We start from the raw sequence: 18,331 nt of genomic DNA, 5'->3' as shown, positions 1-18,331 counted from the left end.
TACCAGCTGGCCCTAGGCAGACCCAATTAGGGCCAGATTCCCTTTCCCATTAACTTCAGGATTTGGTTTGGAGGCAGAGTCAATGGAACATTTTTTGTATTTGTCCTTGTGTTGCAGATGGATATAGTGTCCAGGATCTTGATGGTTGTGAACAAAGAATTGGACTGACCACTCAGATATTATAAAGCAAAGCAAGTGGGAAGTTTATTAAGAAAAGTACACTTCCCAAGAAATGGGAGCGGGCTATCTCTCACCAGGGAATATCTTTCTTCTACTGAAGGATTACAGGCTTTATAGGGTTTTTAAGCGTCTACACATGCGATTTTCCACAATCCTCCTTGATTTTCCACTCGGGGAGGAAATTACAATTATTATCAGATGTCACAAGGCAATTCTTGGAGATCAGGATGGAACTGATGACAGCTGCAGTATCTCAGGGTTTTCCCATTCTATCTCCTGCCTCACTTGTGATAAATTGTTCCCAAACATGGTTGCAACCATATCTTCCATCCTAAATGTCTTTTTGCCCTTCTTTCATCAAGAGGTGGAGTTTATTTCTTCTATGGAAAAGGTGTTTCTTTCCTCTGTCCTGAGCTAGCCCTATGACATTTTTTTTTTTTTTTTTTTTTTTTAACAAATAGGATGCAACAGAAATGATGTTCAGGGTTTTTAAGATCAGGTTTTAAGAGGACTTTTCTTATTCAGCCATAAAAACAAACACAAAATTCCTGCTATTTGTGACAACATGGATGAAACTTGAGGGCATTATTGTAAGTAAGTCAAACAAAGACAAATACAGTATGATCTCACACATGTAGAATCTTTTAAAAAAAACTTCTAGAAACAGAAGGTAGATTGGTGGTTGCTAGGACCAGTGGGGCGGGGGAAATGGGTGAATGCGGTCAGAGTACAAACTTCCAGTTACAGATCAGTAAGTGTGGTGACTATAAATAAGCCCAGGCTATGCTGTTGAGAGAGAAGCCACATGGACATGTTAATGGCGAAGGGCACCAGATGTTAGACCTTGGTCCTTAAGTTCAGCTAAGAAGAGAATTCAGAGCCAACGAAGTCAAAGACAAGCAAAAGTTTATTTAGATAGTCACAGTGGTAGAAATAAGCTATGAAAGAAGTGAGTCAGTTGGGCTGTGTGGACTCAGGAAGCAAGTTACAGAGGCAAAAGAGGGGCCCTGGTGCTTAGGACAAAGAAAAGCAAAGAAAATGCACCTGGGAGAAGGAGAGGGGGAACGGTGCAGGGACTACTCCAGACAGAGAGCGGTGCTGGCTCCTCCATCCTGAGGGTTTTTACCTGTTCCCTAAAGGTGGTGATCTTAGAGGAGGTCCCAGGGCAGGATCTCAATGGAATATTCATCAGCTTCCCAGGAGTGTCCTTTCAGGGTCTTGGTCTCTACTGATTGGTTGACACCAGGGTAGGGTCATTAGTCCTGATGTCAGCCATGGCATCATTTTGTCTGGTTTTGCCTTTTCATGGCTTGGAGCTGGAACATAACTGGGGCCTAGATGTTATGTTTAGTTTGACAAAAATGCCCTCTGTGGTTATCAGACCTGAGACTGTTCCTAAGATTATTTGATGTGGGTCAGAACTTCATTGTCTTGGGGACTAAATGTTTAAGGGAGTGGCTGGGCCAGGGAATCATATGAGGTTCGTCCTCGGAGGGCATCTACTACAGGACTAGTGACATGCCAGGGGAGAAAAGATTAGGGGAGGGCCCAAATCACATGACCACTGAAATTAAAGGTCAAGAAGGTCTAAACAGCTTGACCGGCAATATACTAGGGGAGGAAAGATCACCCTGGGGGCAAGGTCCCATCCTACTTTTGTCTGTTGCTACACTGGGGTCTCTCCGCCCTTGGTGACCTTTCTACCTGGCTTATTGTTCCTAGTCTGCTCAAGTCCCTCTAACTGCCTACTGTATCAGCCAAAGCAGCCTTGGAGGATAAGATACCTTAGGAGAGAGTGTCTATGTCAACATAGAGAACTGAGGCACCATAGCTGAGAAATCAGCCTCTGGACCCCAGACATTGGAGATCCCAGACATGTGAGAAGTCATTTTGGAAATTCCAGCCCAGCTTAGTCCCAGCTGAGGGCAGCTGACACCAACTAGAGAAGAGCTGAGCCATCCTCTTTGAGCCCCACCCAAATTCCTGACCCTCGGTATTGCTTTAAACCACTAAATTTGGGTGGTTTGTTAAACAGTGTAAGGAATAGAGACATCAATGGTCTATTTTCAGAGTAGTATAGTTAATGGAAAACAGCATAGCAGACGCGCCCAACCGCAGCGAGTCAGTTAGAGGGTCTCTGCAGAAACCAGAGAACGAAGAGGGAACGGATCTTTGAGAGAGGTCATGGCAAGGTTTGGAGACTTCTGCAACTTGCCTTGAATGCCTTTGAGAACAAAGGGAAGAGGAAATAGCCAATCACTTTTTTTAGACATGATCAGAAAGACCGTACCTCCCACAGTACTCAGCCAATGAGGAACTGGGGGAAGGGACCCCCCACTAGGGAATAAAACCCCCTGCTCTGTCTCCACTGGATGTGCCTGCATACCAGAGACACCCGATCTTGCAAGGCCTCCGTTAAAGCCTCACTTTTGCTGTGCTTTGTCTCCAAGTCCATTTCTTGAGACTTGGACTGGGTGGAGGTGTTTCTCACAACAGCAAGAAATAACTGAAAGTGTTTTTTTGTTTTTGTTTTTTTGGGGGGTAGGATTATGTAGCTAATGATACATAATGATTTATTTCAATGCTTCCGCCTCCTTTCACTTGCAAAGAGCCAACTTTTACCAGTTTTCTGATCCAGAAGGTCCTGCTGTCTTTTCCTTACTCTCCTCCAATAGTCTTATGCCGGAGAAATCAAACCAAAATGAATCCAAGTGTAGACACTAAACGGGAAGACAACTAATAAATACACAATCTGTAGTTTGAGCATATGTAGGCTTGGGATAGACTGTCTACCTGCTTCTCATGCTGGTGAAGATCTGTGGGATGAATGGCTTCAATGAGCCTTTGGCTGTTTTAGCGTAATTTCACAGACTTCTAGAATTGCAAGCCACATGGGGCCAGCTTTGAATCATGCCACCGTGTATAGAGCACCTTTATGCTAGGGCCACACCGGGAACCAAAAGGTAGAATCTGTTGTGTTTTCTTCCTTTGAAGACTATACATACCACATCTCATTGTCTGTTGGGCAGGGAGTAGATCGGGATTGGGGACCTGGCCAGTTTCAGAGAAGCCTGCTGCTAGTCTGCTGAAGTCCATACTTCCGTTTTTCTCTACTGCTGAAATGTGAAGAACACAGCTCTTCAACTGCTGAGGTACGTGCTGACATGCTGGCTCGACTCTTCCCAAGCCACTTCAGTGTTACGGGCCTTACTGAAACCTGTTCCCACACTATACATAGGCCAAAGGTTTCTACCTGGTGGGACCAGAAAAACAATTTTTTAGCCTGAGGTTGGCGTGGGGCAGGGCATGGATCAGATTCTTACTTTGTCTTCAGCTCAGATGACAAGCTGTTTTTAATTACTGTTAGCATCATGGCAAACACACTATGCTCTAAATTCAAAAATACATACCCAATATATCCATGTTCTTTGTGGATCAAGGTTTTAAAACTATAAGCCATATTCTCATCTTTCTAATATATAAAGTAGCAGAAGTGTAAAGTTGTTAAGTGGCTTCTGTGATTCCCAAAGGGGCTGCCCCTGCATTAGCAGGGTGGGGCAGAAGCAGGCTTACAGTTGTGCATATGGAAAAATGACACAATAATAATACAAGAATAAACTTTCATGTACTTGGAACTTTAAACCCACTTTTCCCCACCCTGTATTGGCACAGGTAAAATAGCCCATTTGTAAAAGTACTGTCTTCCCCTAAATATGGTCAGTGCTCTGGGTAAAACCAGTCCGGGCTGTGGGACATTTGAAGCTATCCTTAGAAAGATTTAAAGTCTAAGCCAAATCACATCTTAAATGCTTCCTGTGTGTGCTTCCTCCTGCCATCATTTTTCTATAGGTAAAGTCAGATTCTAGAACAAAAACAGGGAATAAAGTCTAGGGAATGGAGCATTATTTTTGTAATGTGTGTATGGGGGGATATCTTGGCAATTTCACAGCTATTTCCATTTGATCATCAGGAAATGGGGGGTATGGTGGTGGCTGAGAGCTGGCTTAACAATGGCTATGCTCTAATTTCTTATCTATTTCCTCTGGGCAGTCTTCAACTCTTACAGGGTAAAACCAAGGATCTAAAGCAAAAATTTAGGTTTTAATGTACAGCATGATGACTATAGTTAATACTGTATTATATATTTGAAAGTTGCTAAGAGTAGATATTAAAAGTTCTCATCACAAGAAAATTTTTTTTATTAACTATGTGAGGTGATGGATATTAACTAGGCTTATTGTGGTGATCATTTTACAATACACACAAATATCCAATCATTGTGTTGTACAACTGAAATAAATATAATGTTATGTGAATTATACCTCAATTAAAAAACAGCCAATGAAACCTCCACTTAGGCTTACTAGGATTCCTGCTGCAGGAGTTAAAGAAAATATTTGGAGAACTGAAATAATCCAAAAGGCTGTGTTTTTTGTCTACACCCCCATGTATGACTGATTAATTCTTGTTGCAATGTTGGCCCTAATTATGTGTTCTCTAGATCTCTGAATCTCTACAGTCCAAAATAATGAAAATTCAACAGGCCTTGGAAATGATTTTCAGTCTTTACTTTTTCCTCCGTGTATGGTTCCTTAATCTGACATGGTTCAAAGGCAGCTCCAATGCCTGCTCCCAGGAGTACAATATTCATAGTCGGGATGCACAAGCTTGTGGGGAGGCCTGGGATTCACAGGCACCAAGTGTGGTTTTGCAAATGCTCTGGAGTGAGTGAGCATCTGTGCCAGTATGACAACACCTGCTGCTCCTGAGCTGCTCCTACTCTGGGCTGGAAGCAAGTTCGGCTTCAGGCAAATTGCCTATGGCAGACCCTCCACCTTTTGGGCTTTCCAGCACTTTGCTTGGCTAACAAATGGGGAAAACTTTCTATATAGCATTTGAGCTAAACTAGACAATTAATTGGGTAATCATTACATTGGCTAAAACCCCAAATTCTTTATCTAACCAAACAATGTTCTATTTTTAGTTATGTAAGTATGTTCATACTCAAAACTGCCTATGCTTGATTGGTATTAACTTCATGAGAGAACAAAATGACATGAATTATACCTACCAGAATCACTGCCACAGAGAAAGTGATGCTCTGTAAAACATTTGTAAGATGAGGAGTTTACTACAGAATACAATATACAGATGAGGTATTATAGAATTATACCCATGAAACCTATATAATTTTATTAACCAATGTCACCCCCCAAAATTCCATTGAAAATAAATAGAGAAAAAAAAGATGAGGGGTTTACTGTCTTCATCTTCTTTAAGTCTGAAACTGAAATCTTCAGGACAGGTTAAGTCTTTAATACTGACACACATTTAAAAAAAGGTGATTTTAATTTACAAAAGACAAAGTGGGTCTATATTTGTAAACATTTATTCTCTTGAACTGAAAAAGGCTTGTATCAGCACACATTGTACAGCCTTTCAAATTACACAGAAATTGAAAAAAAGGTTCCTTGTTCATAAGTGCAATGAATCTTTGATGTCCAGTGATCTGCTGCAAACAATGAAAACAAATTTTAAACTGCTTATGAAGTTTCCAGCACTCATCAAATGCATTTACTTAGGTGACCAAACAGCCACAGGAGGGAAATGCAAACAAGTGGCATTTAGTTATTGGAAGGGCATTAAAAAAAGTGGAAGTATTTTCCTGCCTAGAATGATTTCTATTCCCCTTTGAGTCTAAGTGGTTTAATTAAGAGGCCATAAAGATAACATAATTTAATTTACACTTAACGGTCATACTACCTAAACATATAAGGGAAGAACACAATGAGTGAATTTTGTATTTTCTGGAAATTATTTCTGTGTTCAGAGACACAGGGGAAGAGTAATCTATTTGTGGGCTCTCCTGGATCACCCTTCAGCCCCTTGAAAAGATGGCACATGGTTCTGACTTTTTTATTCTACTCCTGTATTCTCTGCCCCCCAAATTCTACGTTGGATCACACTGTGCTGGCTGCAAAAAAGAAATACAGGTTGCAACTGATTGTAATCATTTTGAAGAATAATTTGCTGTACAACAGAGCTTTGGGTCTGATACAAGAATTAAGAAATATAAAACAAAATAACTATAAAAGTTAGGAGGCATTTAAACAGCATTTCCTCGGAAAAAGCTGCTAACTCTGTATCATTCCAATGTGGATTCCTAGTCATTTGGGGTGTGTATTTTCCCCCCATTTGCTGGAACATTGATTGGTCTGTCTTCAAAAGCTGTTACGCCATGACCATACATCCCAGGAATCACTATCACATTAACAGAAGCTCCAAGTACCAAGCCAATTAAAGATGGGAGAGTACAGGGGAATCATAAAGGCCAAGGGTCCATGGTGGCTCTATTACTGAGAACTTGCCCTTTCTAGAACATGAAAGTCATAGTGCTTCCTGCTTGTTCTCAGTTTAAATTTGTTAACTGAGTTAATTTGTTTCTTTAATGCATTCTGCGCAGCTGAAACAGAAGGGAATGTGGCTAAGATGGTGTATGTGGAGGCCAAGTCACTGGGTTTAGAGTGTTCCGAATTGACAGTGCTGTCCCCGCTGCCACAGCAGAGGGGGTGACGACGTGGCTGGGACTGGGGGTCCTGTAGCCAACGTATCTTGGCGCCAATTTTAAAGAGTTCCCCAAAAAGCTTCTCAGCTTCCATGCGAGTTATTCCATCAGGTAGTTCAGTGATTTCCAAGACTTTCCCGACAACTAGAATGAAAAGGTGTAGAATTAATAATCCCTGTTACTGAAGAGGGATCAAAAAGTACTGTAGATCCAAATATGACATAAAAATGAACAAAAATTTTCTAAAACCATTCAAATCCACAAAATTATAATTGTTATGGCCATATTTTAAATCATTCTTACTCCCTAGGCAAGGGGTGTAGAGCTCATGGTGCCAAACTAACCATGTCAGTCTTCACTGATAGGTGCACAGACAAAAGACAGCATTGTACAATGGCTTCTCTAAATAAGGTGTGTGATTTTTAAAATTTTAATTAAAATTTTTTAATCCTCACCTGAGGACACTTTTTCATTGCTTTTAGACAGGAAGAGAGAGAGAGAAACATTAATGTGAGACACATCGACTCGTTGCCTCCCATATGCGCCTGGACTGGGAATCAAACCTGCAACCTAGGTATGTGCTGTGACTGGGGATTGAACCCACAACCTTTTGGATATAGGATGACTGAGCCATGCCAGCCAAGGCAAGGTGTGTGATCTTGGGCAAACAGTTTCCTAAACTTCATGTTCCCAATGTAAATTAAAGATAATAGTACTTGCCCTAACCACCCCAAGGAAGAGGAGTAGAAAGTTAAATTCTTGAAAGCACTTTGCCACAGAAAGGTGATATATTTGTTCATTCAGACTATCTGTATGGATGTTAAGAACTACTTCCTTTCTCAAAAAATAGGGGCAAAGAATTTCATTGTACCTATTCCCATCATATGTATCTTTCCCCTTTGGTCCCTTCACCCCTCCTAAAGCCAATCTGTATCTTACTATGCTCTCAAACCTGAAATGAAATAGCATTACAAGGACAGATCTAAGCACCCTACACTATAGATGGCATAATTTTCTATGACTTTTTGCAGAACCCTAGGAAGAGGAAAATCCATTTCTGTGCTGTGGTATAGTTTTAAAGACTGTCGAACTGATCAACAGGTGGTAGAAACACATCTGAGTTGCCACTGAGGGACACACCTGCTTCTCCTGCACCAAGGTCAGTGGATGCAGCTTTTTTAGCTTGTTTCCTTCCTCGGTTTCCATGCCTGTTACCAGAATGACCCTGAAAACCCACAGACAGATGAGAAACAGGGTTAACAATACTGAACAATGTGTTTGTCTTGTTTAAACACTTATCACCTAACCATACTCAGTCTGGGTTTTGTATTTCAGCAGAAAAATTTTAATCCCAGGCCTTCTGAATTCTGCCTTTGTGGCAGTGGCACTCCTGTTTCTCACTATGACCAGTCACTTCTGGTCTTTCATAAGCAAGGGTGCCTAAAGTCCAGCCACCTCCCATTTTTGGGAGCGCAAGTGAATTACTACTCAGCCAAGCAGTGCTCCACCTTCTTCCCTGCTCTGTTCTTGGTGGGGCCAGTGACAACAGAGAAGTCAGCTGGTGAGGCACAGAGCACTTCCTGTGCAGTGCCAATAGAAGGGACCAGGGTGCCCCACCCTCAGCAACAGAAGTACGATGTTCTGCCCACAAGGTCTAGGAGGTCAGATGGCTGGTTTTCTCACCTGTTGGGCTGGGATGTGCCCATGCAGAACAGCAGGAGGATTATACTGCAGTGGTTGGCCAAGTAATGGATATCTGGTATCTCCTGAAAGTCAACAGAAACATTTTTACATTTTTCTCTACTCAGTTATAAAGTTCTTCCCTAGAGTTTTCTAAATTGTCTCAGTTGAGTAGGTACTGACATATTCTTAAAAAGAATTAAAAGTTTCAAATATTCTTTAGAGAGCTGGGGGTAAACTTCTCAAAGGACTAAGGACTAATAACAGTGGTTATGTTAAGGTAATACCTTAACATTCATATGAAACCCACCAAAATAACTGTAATGACCCCTCCAACCACTTAAGATACTAAAATATACATTTTCTCTGATAATTAAAAATTAACATAACTTACATTCAAGGGGAAGGAAAAGACCCTAAAAAAACATTAAGCTCCCTGGATCCCCAAATTAACTATTAACTACTATGAATATATGCATGTATATATTTACATATACACATATATTTTTAGTCTTAATTAATAGATATATTTACACTGTAAGCACTCTTTAAGTGAAAGTTTGTATTCATAATTTTGACTTGCTTATAAAGTGGCAAACTTATTTTTTTAAAAAAGCATTCACATTTAAAAAAAATTCTCACCCGAAGATATGTTTATTGATTTTAGAGACAGAGGAGGGGGATGGGGGAAAGAGAGAGAGAGAGACAGTGATGTGAGAGAGAAACAAAGATGGTTGCCTCCCAAACACACTCTGAATGGATGTTGAACCTGCAAACTAGGTATGTGTCTTGACTGGGAATCGAGCCCTCAACTTATTGTTAGATGGACTCTCTAACCAACCGAACCAGCTAGACAGGGTCAGAGTTACACGGTCTTAAGTGTTATTCATGAGCAAGTATCTTCTTCCTAAATCAACAGGTGTGGGGTGGTCATGATGAAGATCCCCCAATTATTTTCTTTCACTCAGGAAGGCCTGAAGTCATCACATGAAAGAGGGCTTAATAAATGCTGCTGCAAAATCCTTGTCCTGGAGAAGAATGCTTTCATCTGTTATATTCTCATTTTATTTTAAACACAAGTACCCAAATTTAGCACATCCTGTGTTTGGAAGAGGGTTATAGGTAGGTGCTAGAAAGCATCTTCAGGAAATGACACATCCGCTTTCTCTCGACACTTTCATAACTGAGACCAGTAAGGGGTGAACTTCCTACAACTCTATGGTGCTCTTGGGCAGTTCCCCATCAGAACACACCCATGACATACTTCCTCTTTCCCAAGCACTACTACAGATGCCAGATATGACGCAGAAGCTTAGCACTGGTCAGACACGCACATGTGAATTGTGAAGATGCATAAAAAACAGCTGCAAAGAAGTCAAAGTTAAGTTTAGGCCAATGGAGCAGTATTCTTTTCAAATATGGAGATGAGACTGTAGTCAGCAGTAACGAAAGATCCCTCCTTATAGGCCATGCTATGCGCTCTTCTTGGGACATTCATACTGGACCACGCATCTTGATATTACTATATTGCCACACAATTTCAACCCATACCCTGTTTCAATTTATTTCTTATAACATGATTTATTTTTCTAGATTAATTGGCTCTGTAGAAAATTTGAAAATAGGGTATTATAAACGAGAAAATAAAAACCACCTTAGTAATTCAATCATTTCTAACATTTTGGTGTGTATTTATTTAGTCTCTGTTCTACGTGTGGGCTCACACGTGATATGTGTATCTTATAATTAAAAAAAATTGAGATATAATTCACATAAAACAAAACGCATATCTTTAGTAAAAGTCCATGCGACCATGACGCAAAAAAGATAATAAATATTTCCACTTCCTGAAAAGTTTCCTCAAACTCTTTCTAACATCATAGTTTAGTTTGCCTGTAGTTGGATTTCATATAATCAGAATCATATAGAATGTTTTCAGTTGTTTTTTTTTTTTTTTTGCTTAACACAACTCTGAGCTTCTTCCATGTTGTTGTATGTCAGTAATTTGTTTTATTCATTTTCATTGTTGAGCAGTATTCCATTGTAAGGATACCCGACAATTTGTTTATACAGTCTTCGTTTGTGGACATTTGGATCTGTCCAGTATGAGCTATTATATATTGCTTTAAATGTTCTTGTACATGTCCACATAGACATGTTTTCACTTCTCTTGGGTAAGTACCTTGGAGTCCAATTGCTACACTGTAAAGAACTGTAAAATCTTTTCTCAATGTGGTTTTATCATTTTATACTCCCATACAAATGTGTGAAACTTTTAGTTGTTCTGTATCTTCACCAACATTCAGTGCTGTTAGTCTTTTTGATTATAGCCATTCTAGTGGGAGCCGAATGATATTTCATTCAGATTTTAATATTACTCTCCTTGATGAATGATGATGTTGAACATCTTTTCAAGGGCTTATTGGACATCTTCATTTTTGAAATGTCCATGTAACTTATTTTTTAAAATCATTCACAATACTGTAAAAATGTAAAACATGATTTTTAGATAACTGCATAGTATTCCTTAAATGGACGTACTATAATCTAACTAATCCTTACTGATGGACATTTAGGTTGTTTTGAAATTTTCCTTTTGGGGCAGCATGAATGGACCTGGAGACTCTAATGCTAAGTGAAATAAGCCAGTCAGTGAAAGACAAATATCATACGATCTCACTTATATGTGTAATCTAATGAACAAAATAAAGTAATAAAGAAATAGAAACAGAGGCATGGACACATGAAATAGATTGACAGTTGGGGATGGGGGAGGACTGGATGAAAGAAGGTGAAGGGATTATCCAAAGAACATGTATGTATAACCCATGGACACAAGCAATAGTGTGGGGACTGCCTGAGATGGGAGGTGGGGGCAGCTGGGAAGACGCGGGCAAAAGGGGAAAAAGTAGGGACAACCGTAATAGCATAAACAATAAAATATAATAAAAAAATAAATAAAATAAATAAATATCCCCCCCAAGAATAAAATTCTATGCATAAATTGTTTGCACTGATTTTGTGTATTTATCCTTACAATAAATTCCAGGAAATAGAATTAATGGTTTCCATATTATTTTATAATCATTGCTTGTGTGTCTGTTACTCCGACTAGACTGAGGACTGATGAGGATAAAGACTTCATCTTAGCCCTGGCTGGTGTGGCTCAGTGGATTGAGTGCCATCCTGCAAACTAAAAGGTCGCCAGTTCGATTCTGAGTCAGGACCCATGCCTGGATTGTGGGCCAGGTCCCCAGTTAGGGGCATGTGAGAGGCAACTGACCGATGTTTCTCTCCATTTCTCCCTCCCTTCCCCACTCTCTGAGACATAAATAAGTCAAATCTTAAAAAAAAAAAAAAAGGCCTTCATCTTATTCATTTTTGTATATCAGGGACATAGTAAGTCCTTAATAAATGTCTGCTGAATAAATTTTTGAATAAACTCTTGATATATTACTCTAATATAGAAATTAGAAATATAAAACAAATATAGAAATTGCTTATTACTATGACAGAGGAATGGAGTCTAAGAATAAGTTAAAACCATTTTAATTTTGTCATATGAGTAATTACTAAATGCAAGTAATTAGTCAATTACTAATCATTAATTAGTGATGAAACATTAAGGTCAGGAATGTATATGGTAATAAACAGGTAGGCTTGGGTGGAGGTGAAAACAGTCTTGTAGAAAACTAAAAAGTAGCAATACCAGGGTAAATCAGTTATTGGGATTGATGTCTTAAAATTCTCTGAGGCTGTGACTGGTTTTGTTCACACTTACCTTGCCCAGGGATAAAAGGTCTAGAAAACTGGGGTATGATGGAAAGTGGTGGTCCAGAAGGACGTGCAGTTTTCAGGGTGGATAGCTGAGCTGGTGCTGGCGACTGAGCTGGTGAAATAATGGGACTACTGAATTGAGGGCTGTGCTGTAATTATATCAAGAAAATGGGTCAGCATTTTAGACAGGCTTTTTGCCAATTTCCTTTTGGACAAAAATATTATTTTTGATTGTAAATATGTCCTTGTTATACTACTGCAATATACACTTGTCATTACAAAAATTAAAAATTATGGAAATTTATAATTTCTAACTCCTAAAGATAAACACTGGTAACAGATTATTTCTATGCAAATGCATACATCCATGTTTCATAAAAATGTAAAAAGACTATACATCCAATTTTTGAATCTCACTTTTGTACCTAGACAATAATATTGTAGCTACTTTTTAATGACAGAATATTTACATCGACCTTATTCTTTTTTTCACATTAACTGTTTAACATTTCATTTTTAAACAATTCATCCTTAAAGAACAGTTGCAAAAACAGTACAAAGAATTCTGATTTCCCAAATGTTAATATTTTATTATGTTGCATTTATCTCTATTATTTTTCTGAGCTTTCTTAGAATGAGTTGCTCACAACAGCCCTCTACCCTGAAGTAATTTGTCTATTTCCTAAAAACAAGAAAATTTTCTTATATAAATAACTACAGTATAACTGTCAAAATCAGGCAATTAACAACACACTGATATTATATATGTTTACTGAAATTTTCCAACTATCCCACAAATGTACTTTGTAGCCAAAAAAAAAAAGAATAATCCAAGTAGTTTAGAATCTAATCTAGAACCAAGTGTTGTATTTAGTTGTCATGTCTCTTTGATCTTTAATCTGGAACAGAGCCTCAGCCTTCTCTTTCATGACTCTGACACTTCTGGAGGTCATTTTAAAGATGTCATTTTGTGAAATGTTCCTCAATTTTGGTTTGCCTGCTGTTTTCTCATCAAAAAGTTCATGATATACATTTGGAGAAGGACTACCAGAGAGGTGATGTTGTGTCCTTTCAGTGCATCACATGAGAAGGAACATGCTCTCCATTTGCCATCACAGTATTGGTGATGTTTACTTCAATGGCTGGGTTAAGGCAGTGTCTGTTTGGTTTCTCCATTGTCAGGTTAGAATTTTTTCCTTTCTAGTTATACATGTATCTTGTGGGGAGATCATATTATCTCTGAACAGAGATCATTTTAACTTCTTTCCAATTTGGATGTCTTCTATTTCTTCTTCCTAATTGCTCTGGGTAGGACTTAGTATGATGCTGGTTGGGAGAAGATACTTTGTATGAATATCCACCTTTTAAAATCTATTGAGACTTACTATGTGACTTAACAAATAGCCTATCCTAGAAAGTATCCCATGTGCCCCTGAGAAGAATGTATGCTGTTGTTGTCCAGTAGTGTTCTGTATGTTTGTTAGATCTAGTTGGTTCACTGTATTCTTTATTTCCTTATTTATCTTCTGTCTGGTTGTTCTATCTATTATTGAGAGTGGGGTATTAAAGTTTCCAAATATTATTGTAGAACTGTTTATTTCTCCCTTCAATTGTTTAAGTTTTTGTTTCATGTATTTTGATTGTCTGTTATTAGGTACATTTTTATATTTGTTATATCTAGTTACTGAATCATGCAAACTGTTGTGATCTAAAGTTTGTATTTGTCTTTTGACCAGAGAGTTTAATCCATTTACATTTACAGTAATTACTGATAAAGAGGGATTTACTTTTGTCATTTGGCCATTATTTTTCTAAATGCCTTATAGCTTTTTGTTCCTCATTTCCTGCATGACTGTCTGTTGTGTTTGATGTTTTTTGTAGTAAAATGTTTAAATTCCTTTCTCATTTCCTTTTATAAATATTTCATAGATTTTTTTTCTTTGTGGTTACCTTGAGCATTACACTTAACATCCTAAAGTTATAATACTCTAATTTGAATTTATACCTGTTTAACTTCACTAACATATAAAAAATCTGTTTCTTGACAGTTGTTGCCACCCCTTTTGGTTGCTGGTGTTATAAAATTACATCTTTATACAGTATGTGCCCTAAAACAAATTAGTAATTCTTTTAAGGGCACGAGCTGTTAAATTATATAGAAAACAAAATGTGGAGTAACAAATCAAAAGTTACAAGAATACTACCTTTTAGATAATTAAAAAATTGAGTCTCTTCATGTACAAAGCAAAAAGTGGAGTTACAAACCACTGGTATAATACTATCAGCTTTTATAATTAACTGAGAGCTTTATTTGTTCTTATGGCTTTGTGTTACTGTCTAGTGTCTTTTCATTTCACTCTGCAGGACTCCTTTGAGAATTTTGTACAGGGCAGGGCTCAGCTTCTGTGTATCTGGAAATTCTTAATTTTGCCCTTACTTTGAAGGACAGTTTTGTCAGATCAAGGATCTTGGTTGACAGTTTTTCTTCTTTTAGTACTTTATAAACATATTGACCTGCTGTCTCTAGCCTCCAAAGCATCTGATGAGAAATCTGCTGATCATCTTTCTGAGGATCCACGTATGTGATGAGTCATTTCTCTCTTGCTGTTTTTAATATTCTCTGTCATTTGAAAGACTGATTATAATGTGTCTCATCTTAATGAGTTCATCTTAAGAGTCTATGGAGCTGGTTGACTTTTATATCCATGTCTTTTTATCAAACTTGGGATGTTTTAAGCCATTATTACTACAAATACTCTCTCTGCCCCTTTCTCTCTACTCCTTCTGGGAAGCCCACAATATATATGTTGGTCCATTTGATGTTGTCATGCAGGTCCCTTAGGCTTTACTTTTGTTCATTCTTTTTTTCTGTTCCTCTGACTTTTGATACTTTCCACTGTACTTTTTCAAGTACTTTGATTCTTCCTTCTGCCTCCACAAATCTGCCACTAAATTCCTCTTGTGAATATTTATTCATTTCAATTATGGTATTTTTTACTCCAGAACTTACAAGTATTTTTGGTATCTATCTCTTTACTGATACTTCTATTTTGTTCATATTATTGTTTTCCTTTTCCACATTGTCCTTTGGTTCTTTGAGCATCCTTCAGAAAACTGTTAAAGTCTTTGTCTAAGAGATCTACCATTATGTGCTTTTCAGGGGCAATTTCTGTTGATTTCTTTTTTTCTTTGAACAGGTCATAATTTCCTGTTTCTCTGTATGCCTTGTGTTTTCTTTGTTTGTTTAAAACTGGATATTTGAGACTGATAATGTGGCAAGGGTGGAAATAAGATTCTACTTTCTTAGGATTTTCTGGAATATTTTGTTACTGTTTTTGTTTATGGATTGTTGCAGGCTGTTTCTGTGTCAAGGATCAGCCTGAGATCTAACTTTAAGGTCTTCTCACAGGGCTTTACAAAACTTGTGCTGAGTATCTAGACTACTTCCAGTTTTTCAATGTTACAAGAGGGAAGGAAGAAATATCCCTGTACACATATTTTTGTATGCCCGTTCCACAATATTTACTGGACAAAAAAATTATAGAAGTGAATTTGTAGATCAAAGGCTATATGTATCTTTTACATGTTGAAAAAATGTCACAGAACTGCATTCCAAAAAGTTTTGGTAAGTTACAGTACAAACAAGGGTGTACAGTGAAATTTTATATCTCTACCAACACTGAAAATTAGGAATCTTCTTAAATTTTCCCATTGGCTATATATAGTTTGTGAGTTCACCTATAAATGACCTTGGAAGTTTTTATTCTGCTATGATTTTGTTATGTGCATTGTAAATATTTTTGTGTAGTTTATATTTTAAAAAATATTTCAAAAACCTTTTAATTCTGTTAACTTTCAAGTATAAAAAGGTGTAGATAGATGAGCATAACAAACTTCCATTTACCCATCATTCAACTTGGATTGTGATTTCCCCTGCTTTTTTTCTCCCTGAATTATTTAAGTCAAGTCTCAGGTATTATAGTATTTCACTTAAAAATACTTCAGCATATAAATATTTAAAAAAGATAAAACTTAAAAAAAAAAACAAAACCATTATCATACTAAAAATTAACACATTTAAATATCCTCCTTTTGTCCTAAAACATCTTTTGACTGGTCAGTATGCAAGGAAGATCAATATGTTGCATTTGATTATTATATCTCTTGACTCTCTTTTAATCTTATAACAGTCTCATCCTACATTTTAAAATGACATTTATCTGTAAAAAATTGGGCCAATTTGTCAAGTAAAATAAGGACATAAAATCATATAAGTTGCTTTCCCTCCCCCTGGATTTTCTGTAAATTACTAGCTAGACTTAGAGGCTTGATTCTATTCATGTTCAATTTTTATTTTTTTTTGACAACAGTATATCATATGATACTGTGCATTTCTTCTACACTACATCAGGAGGCAAATAACGTTGGCTGACGCACTTTTTAGTGATGCTACTATTGATTAGTTGCTTTAAGTGTTGTCTGCCTCATCTATCCATTTTGAAGTCCCCCATAAACCTTTTCCTAATGTTTCTGGCATTTGCTGATGATTTTTCCTTGATCCATTATTTTAATAGGATTCCCAAATGGTGATTTTAAATTATACCAATGCTTTTACATTTATTAATTTCTTCTGTGATAAAGAGCGTTCTCTCATCAACTTTCTGGTAACATTAAAATGTAGTTTATATGAAAAAGGTAAGATAACTTCTTAATTCTTTTTCTTTATCCAATTATAGATCTAATGTACCTTCTGACTTGCAAAAGTTGGGAAAGAATATTTAAATCTTTAGAAAAAGCTTTTATTTACTTTTAGAGAGAGGGGAAGAAAGGGAGAAAAGAAAGGGAGAGAAACATCGATGTGAGAAACATCAATCAGTTAATTGCCTCTCGAATGTGTCCTGACTGGCAATCGAACCTGCGACCTTTAGGTTTGCAGGACAAAGCCCAACTGAGCCATACCTGTCAAGGCAATATTTAAATACTGAGAAAAACTGTTTGGATATAAAAAATATTCAAACTTTTTTTACTAATCTGTTTGAGGTTTCAATTCAGTGTCTATGCTTTTAGGTCAATATTCTATGATTAAAATATTGGAAGTTTTAAAATTAAGCATCTTACCTGAACAACGTTGTCTACATTGCTGAATTCCACACACTTCTGTCCTCTCTGGTGATCACAGTAATATTTGTTTGGTTTCCACTGGGGGGGTGAGTGGGCGCGAGACTGTGGATTGTTTGGTACATTAAGCTGCATCATCACCACACCTCCAACGGGTGGTGGAGGTGGCACAGCTGAAAACCATAATTAGGACACTACAATCAGTAAACTTTAGCAAATAGCTGGTATCTTTATACACCATGATGAATGGCAATAATTTTACATTTCTGAACAAAATTTTACTATTATGTATGTAAGGCAGATATGAACCCTACCGCTTCTTGCTAAAAGCATTGTATATTTAAGAAGGCATTAAAATGAACTCTGTAGACCTAAATATCTCACTTACTCTAAAAATAATAGGTTTATAGTTACTCAGGATAGTCCACTTATCTACTGCAGAAACAGAGAGTAGCACAATTGAGATATGATTTATTAAAAAAGTGCTTAATTTTTAAAGTGAATTAATTTTAAAACATGTTTTTTTCTAAATACAAAAAAAAAATTTGGAAAAGTTATCCTACAGAAACTTTGACATACAGTAAAAAGTTATCTTTAGTAAATCGATTTCATGCAGTGGAAAAGTTTGGAACATGGGAATGGAATTAACAAAGCACAATTTAAGCACCCAGAAATGTCCTATGACTCTGGGAAAATTTAAGCTCTTTTATTGTGTTTTCTCATTTGAAAAGGGAGGCTAGGAAGACCTCCTTGGCTGACTTTAAAGAGCTGTGATGATTATATGTATGTCAAAACACTTTGCTCACGAGAGATAAGAGAACTATTATATCTATATTCTTATCTGATTTACTTCTTTCAGGTACCAGCACTGCTGGTATTATGCATATACTTTGCCTGCCACTCACCACTTCAGTGTAAGGTAAGGATCCTGTGCCCTGCCTACAGGGCCACAGTCTGCACTGCTGTAACCATGGTAGATTCCAGTTCTCTAGAAACCGAACCAACCTGACC

At 37.4% G+C, this 18,331-nt stretch overlaps 1 protein-coding gene across 1 annotated transcript in view; it reads right to left on the bottom strand.

Annotated features, from left to right (window-relative positions):
- Nucleotides 1-5,538: 5,538 nt before the first annotated feature.
- R3HDM1 (R3H domain containing 1) overlaps nucleotides 5,539-18,331 on the bottom strand; it is a 139,592-nt gene continuing 126,799 nt past the window's right edge. The window contains exons 21-25 of the mRNA XM_090279494.1: nucleotides 17,321-17,493; nucleotides 12,207-12,351; nucleotides 8,429-8,511; nucleotides 7,886-7,970; nucleotides 5,539-6,889 (exon numbers count right to left, since the gene is read on the bottom strand). Of these exons, the coding sequence (XP_090135620.1) occupies nucleotides 6,534-6,889; nucleotides 7,886-7,970; nucleotides 8,429-8,511; nucleotides 12,207-12,351; nucleotides 17,321-17,493 (842 nt within the window). The 3' untranslated portion in view covers nucleotides 5,539-6,533. The remainder of the gene's footprint in view (nucleotides 6,890-7,885; nucleotides 7,971-8,428; nucleotides 8,512-12,206; nucleotides 12,352-17,320; nucleotides 17,494-18,331) is intronic.

The sequence above is a fragment of the Furipterus horrens genome, unplaced genomic scaffold (assembly GCF_987537825.1).
Source record: "Furipterus horrens unplaced genomic scaffold, mFurHor1.1.pri manual_scaffold_1, whole genome shotgun sequence".
Taxonomy (NCBI): domain Eukaryota; kingdom Metazoa; phylum Chordata; class Mammalia; order Chiroptera; family Furipteridae; genus Furipterus; species Furipterus horrens.
The sequence above is the reverse complement of the archived record's forward strand: the minus strand, read 5'-3'. Positions and strand labels throughout refer to the sequence as shown.